We start from the raw sequence: 6860 nt of genomic DNA on the forward strand, positions 1-6860 counted from the left end.
CACACAGAGCAGTGAACACACACACACTGTGAACACACACCCGGAGCAGTGTTCATCATTTATGCTGCGGTACCCGGGGTGGCAGTTGGGGGTTCGATGCCTTGCTCAAGGGCACCTAAGTCGTGGTATTGAAGGTGGAGAGAGAACTGTTCATGCACTCCCCCCACCCACAATTCCTGCAGGCCCTGGACTCAAACTCACAACTTTTCGATTGCCAGTTCGACTCTAACCATTGGGCCGCAACTTCCCTATTTTTATAATTTTAGCTAACTTGGCAGGTCCTCAACCCAACCACAAGCTCCACACTTCACCACAATGGTAACTCGCACAAAATACACCAATATAAAGTCTTTTAAAATGCCCATATAATAGAGCATTAGACATGAAAAAGTCCCCTTATTATCACATTTTACTAAAAACTGCATAAAATAACACTTTATTTCAACATTTTCTCTCCCCATATCCAGTCCTGTGCAAAGCATGATGGGAAGTGTAAAACTTATTTTGAGGTACTTGATTGAAACATGTTCTTTCAAAATGAAAACTTTATGTTAAACCAACGAGAGACAGTTTTAAGTCAGTTTAACATGACACAATCATGTTGAACTGAAAAATAGCCAAAATCGCATTAATTCAACATGAATTGTTCAGGTAAAGTGAACAAATGTGAAAAATCTTTTTTTTGAGTGTATGTATATGCAATTATTATGTGGATTTTTATAATTGAGTTTCATGGTTTTCATTTTTGTTCGAAATAATTAAATCAATGGTTTTTCAACAATTCATCAAATTGTTTGAAGTTGGACACTAATTCAACACAAGATCCAGTCCACTTAAAAATACCACAAGACATAGTTGACAGGCAGGAAGATGGAGGATGCCTATACTAAAACAATTTTTTTTCCATGAGAGAGGGGAAAAAATATATTTGTTTTGAAGCATGCGCAAAGTGGGCTCAGTGGCTGTGACAGTCACAACAGAGAGTCATTTCTGAAACATCCCTTCAGCATTATAGCTGTTACATATACATTGTATGGTTATTAAAAACAGGGAAAGGTTTGTTTTTCCAATAAAAAGTGTTCAAAAAATGGTTTATCATTTACTGAAGCTGTTATTTAGTTGTTATTATATTTATTTTACAATTTACCTATGCTTATTGTCTGAATATCTATAAGCTCCTATTTTATTCCCTGTATATATATATATATATATATATATATATATATATATATATATATATATATATATATATATATATATATATAATATCCTGAGGCTGAAGGTGGGGGTTAAAGCTCCCTTTTCTGCCTTTAATTTGAATTGATTTTCAGTAAAGCGTTTCTTTTCACATTGCTATATCAATCATATTTTCAATCATCTTACACTTTGGAAATATTTTCCTTTGTACCCTAAAGCTCTGTGTGAGATGTACAGCAATACTTTACACAAATCATTTTCACTCATTACTCCATTTGTCTTTATGTTTTCATTTGTAATACGCTTTGAGGTGTCACCTCATTTGATTATATCCCTCGATTTTCAGTTTCGCACTTAAAAAGGGAGGCACGGAAGTCATCAGAACAGAATGTTCCCATCCCATCCATGAATGTTCCCATCTTGCAAAGAACCCATTCCAGCTCAGCCTCTTTGCACACTTTTTACTTCATAATATCTCTCTGCATTGTTAAAAAATAAAAAAGGAGAGAGATGAGATGACAATATATTCCATATATTCAAAAAGACTATTAACTGTTCTTTCACAATATTTCAAACATCTTCAAACACTCCTAATTAAAACCATGTGCCTTCATGTGAGCTAGGTCACACGGACTTTCTCCAAGACAATCTTTTAATAGTTCTTTAAAAGGTTAGTTTTAAACCATTCTTTATTAGTGTACCTTAGGAAGGAGAAATATTGAGCAAATGTATTCTGGTGTAACTACGGATAGGATACTTGATGAATGTATCAATATAAATAGTTAATAAGTAATATTACTGAAGCAGACAGTTACAGAGTCTTGCTACATAGTTTTCTAATGGTATCTGTAATGTTAGGACTATCTGAGAAATACCCATGAGATATCTTAAAGTTTCTGAGTTATCTGAACTTCCTGTACTCATTTACGCAATGTCCTAAACATCCACATACAACGTGCAATCCTCAATTACGTCACACCACAAGCTGGGTGCTCATTATCCTGTTTTTTTAGAGATAATGGTTATTGACATGAAAAAATGGTGGAAGAAACTTTCAAGATTCTGCTTTCAGAAACGAGATATAGAGACAGCAACCAAATGCATTTCTTAATTTGAATACTAAATACTAATATATATATATATATATATATATATATATATATATATATATATATATATATATATTAAAAAAAAACTATTTTCTTTGTTAATGCCAATTTTATTTTATTTAGTTACTTACATGTTTGCTATGACTTATTTTCAGAAGATATATGAATGGCTGACTACCCAGTTTTGAATAGTGTCAAGAAGTCCTCTCTCTTTGTCAATAAAAAATAAAAAAATAAAAAATACCCATATAATATAAAAAATACCCACTATATATATATATCTCGGTAAACAAAATCTTAAAAATTGATGTTCAATTGCATGTTGTTTTAAAATGTCAAATTGACCGTTGTCTGTTAGATCTATAAGTAGTTTGGAAACCAAAATGATGGAGACATTAATACAATTGTAACTTTATGATGTCATTTTATTAATAAATATGAAAAAAATAAATATGGAACCAGTAAACAAATATGTAAACAACTCACATTTGGCCATTTATTCTAACGGGATTATTTGTGATTTGATATGTAAAGTCTGCCTTACAGCCAAGACAAAGGTTCAGTACACAACGCATCCTAAATCATTGGCAGTGACAGGTAATACATTGCACATCCACGTTTATCACATTCTCTTGTCATTTTGTGGATTTTGAAAAACGGACAGAAATTACAAGGACATGCTGGAAATTTCACATTTGAAGTAGAAAGAACGTACTTCACCTTAAAATTAAGTTAAAAGAGCTTATTCATAAACATATGTAAATATATGTATTACAGAGCATTACAAGAGTAAAGAGAATACAATTGGATATTATTAGTGATGTAAATGGTCCTATTCTCATCAGAGCTTAAAAAAAAAACCCTAAGCAAAAAAACATTTTCTGTCTGTAACAGTCATTCAGATATATTGTTTCCCCAATGCCAATTCAATGGAATTTCAAGGTTGAGGAGTATTTCTGTTGTCGGTGAAAACATTGCATGCACAAAACCCGCTTAGATCATGCTCTAGCAATGAAACTACACACTTTTAATGTTGCTGCTGCAAAGCTAAAAGTGTTACAATTACAATGACTGAACCTAATGATTTGTAGTTTGGCTCTGAAGTTACAACTCCACCATTTTACACTTAAACGTGAACAAGCTTTAAACAGCCAAAATGAGTGGAAGTCACAATTATGGCAAAGTTCATGATAAACTTTGTTCATCTGAGATGGTTCAGGTTAGGCATAACAAGGCAAGCACTGACTGTAGTCAGAAACGTGCCGTTTTCCTTTCTTTTCCAAACTACAGGGTTTGTTGTCCAGCAGTGGTTGAGACAGTTCTAAGAACAGTTTGGATTTCAGGAAGCGCCTGTATGAGTCCTTTTCCATTAGGGTGAAGATTTTGCTCTGAGCCTCCTCAAAACAGGATGAGTCACATCTTTCCAGATTCTTTCTAGTGAGTTCTCTGGTGGCTGAATCCAAATTCACCTAAAAAAAAATAAATAATTAGATTTATGAGTACATGTGGGAGTGTGATAAGGGAATAGACCTATTACAGTCAAGCAGCACTCTCACCTCTCTAGGGGAATCGACTTCAACGTATCGCTCAAATAAGTTTTTAGCTTTCACATTCATCTTGTCCACTGATGCCTGCTTGAAATCCTCACAGGCTTCCCAGAATTCGATGTTCTCTTGACTGTACTCGGACTGTAAATAGGAAGTGAATGCCTTCAGACCATCTGAAAGGAAAGAATTTCAGTAAGACTGAGTACAAAAAAAGTACTTTTTTTTTTTTTAATTGCATTATATATTATAGCAATATAACATAATGTAAAAATGACTGTCAGAAGCAGCATAATTTAAGAATCACTGAGATACTACTGTAGTTTCTGTTGTTAATATTTTGAAATCAAATTAATCTTTTTATATATTCTGATTTCATGCTCGTTTTAGTTTAAGTTTTGGTCGTTTGGATTGTTTTTTTGTTGTTTTTAAATGTCCTTTAGATTTTTTTTTTTTTTCAGTTTTAGCTTTAATTATTTTAGTTTTAGAAAACTAGCTTAAATAAAAAATCTAATTTTTTTATATTTATTAAAGTAAACATTTATTTCATTTCAAGTATTTTAGGTGACTATAATAAAACTGGTCCGAAGATATTCAAATCTCCATCAGAAGCCATTATTTTTAGGAAGCGGATGCTGAGGAGGTTTTGGAATGAAGAGGTCAGGACTTTGAGTCTGGGGGGATTCTCTAAAGACTGTCCTAGTGGTTGATGACCCCTGTAGTCCTGCAGAGCAGAACACTTAAGCTCTTCAGGGGCCACCAGTGCAGTCTGCGGACACGTAGCACACACTCTGGGGCATGAGAAAAATATGGTCATGGCCTGTCAAACTGACAGAAACATATTCTCCTTTAACAGAGACATTAATATGGCCAAGGGCTCTTTGACAGCAAACACAAGGCCGAATAAAACAAGGGTCAGTGTAGACGTCTCAGGCTTTCTTATTAAATCATTACTATGCTGCAGTCTGTTCATCATTAACACATGCTGGTTTCTAAGATTTGATCAAGATGGTTGATTTTTTATTATTTTTTTATTGAATAACCAAATAATATTGACTCTTACCTTCATTTTCAATCAGGTTGTTAAATGATAATTTCCATTTCTCAATTTCAGCAATAGGGACTCTAGAATCAAAGGAATTAATATAAAACAAAATATAAATGTTAATGTAAATAAGATCAGATTAGCTTCAGTAATGGTTAAAAACTGTCCTATAAAATATATATATATATAAATAATAAATAATTTCACCTGCAAATGTATATATATATAAATAATTTATATATATATAAAAATATATATATATATATATATATATAAATAATAAATAATTTCACCTGCAAATGTATATATATATATATATATATATATATATATATATATATATATATATATATATATATATATATATATATATATATACATATATATATATATATATATATATATATATTATAATATGATATAATATAAAGTATAAAGTATATAAACCCTATTGGTCCAACCTTACCTGTTCACCACAGTGACCTTCTCCTTCTCCTTCAGAGTCTTCTGATCTTGAGGTGGATCTGGCTTTTGAAGCAGGAAGCCAATCTTATGCTTTATGTCTTTGGCACTTTTGGAGAAAACATAATTAAATGAATCTTGTAGCTTTAGAGAATCAGTCATGCAAACAATTCTGAACTTTACAGAATTTTTCAAAGTAGTTTATTTTCTAATAATAATAAAAAATAAAATAAAATAAAAATGTCCATTACTCCAAGTAAATTGTTATATCTCGATACCCAAACAACTACTTTGCTCTTAGTCCAGTTCAGAGTATACAGAGTATGAAATCATATATTGCTAATAACTTCCAGTGAGGTAGTTCATACCTTTTCAAGCATGTAGCTGGGAGGGCAGCGAGCCCTTTACACATGGTGCTGGTGCGTAAAACAAATCCAACGCTAGGGAAAAAGAGTCTTGAGTGTCACAACACAGGTCCTCACAATCTCAATGCAGTCTCCTCCTACAGCTGGCCTTTTATTCAGCCCCAGCCCTCACAACACAAGAGCCAGCCAATCACAGCAGAGGCACAAACAAAGCAGACACAAAACCAAGGTAATTTCCAAAGATTATTAAAGGAAAGAAGTCACATTATGAACACGTGACAGAGTTTGAGTGGTGTACTTTCTCTGCACGTTTTGCATGCTTTCTGTGCTTTTGTGACATGTGCATGTGTGCAATAAATAATAAAATAAAATCGAGCTTGGTACTTGTCAGGTATGATTTATTGCATAAAGCCAAAATTCCTTATTCAATTCCTTATAAAATGTATAGTGGTTAACTATAATTTATATAGCTATAAATGTACTTAGCCTCATATAATGCATGCATTTTTTTATTTTTTTTACCCATGTAATGTGCATTCTTTAGATTTTTCTTTTTCTTTATAATTTTCAGTCTAAATAATTTCACCTGCAAATGTCACGTTTTTCATGTCAGAAAATGTCATAATATTGCCTTTGAACAGTTTGAACAAACAATCATGGCACAAATTCTTTGACTGACCTCCATGACACCATGCAGCCCCTAAGGTCAAAAAAGCAACATTCTCTGAGTTGTCAAATATTTGTGGTCTCCATGCTTGGATTATTTTGCTCGTACCCCTAATGCCCTGAAGAAATGAATCTGTGGCAAGAAATAAATGTTTCACATTAGGACTGCTACAAAAGCAACTGAACATTTTGTTCTGTCCAAATAATAAATCTCAGCTTAACCTTAAAGAAATACTTCCTTTATGTCAAGGCCCCTTTATTATTTTGAACTGATCAACTAAATCAAGGCACAAACCTCCTCAATGGAAAAAATAGATATTACTACAATCTAAATGGAAAAGGCAAAAGGCCAGTTCTGTAATGTTCTGGAGACAGGAACAGACTCCTAATCCCCGGCTGTAAAGTAATAGCTGTCATTACCCTGATTAACATATCAGATCATGTCAGGTCTATATTTAACAGAGTGTAGAAT

General features: G+C 32.8%; 1 protein-coding gene across 1 annotated transcript; it reads right to left on the bottom strand.

Moving 5' to 3' along the window:
• Positions 1–2713: 2713 nt before the first annotated feature.
• Positions 2714–5879, bottom strand: LOC113050487 (regulator of G-protein signaling 4-like). Its single transcript, XM_026213477.1, has 5 exons — positions 5726–5879; positions 5362–5466; positions 4914–4975; positions 3863–4026; positions 2714–3775 (listed from the first exon to the last, which is right to left on the bottom strand). Exons 1-5 carry the CDS (start codon positions 5767–5769, stop codon positions 3527–3529), a joined length of 624 nt encoding a protein of 207 aa, XP_026069262.1. The 5' UTR covers positions 5770–5879; the 3' UTR covers positions 2714–3526.
• Between the last annotated feature and the right edge of the window lie 981 nt (positions 5880–6860).

Source organism: Carassius auratus, chromosome 31, assembly GCF_003368295.1.
Source record: "Carassius auratus strain Wakin chromosome 31, ASM336829v1, whole genome shotgun sequence".
Lineage (NCBI taxonomy): Eukaryota > Metazoa > Chordata > Actinopteri > Cypriniformes > Cyprinidae > Carassius > Carassius auratus.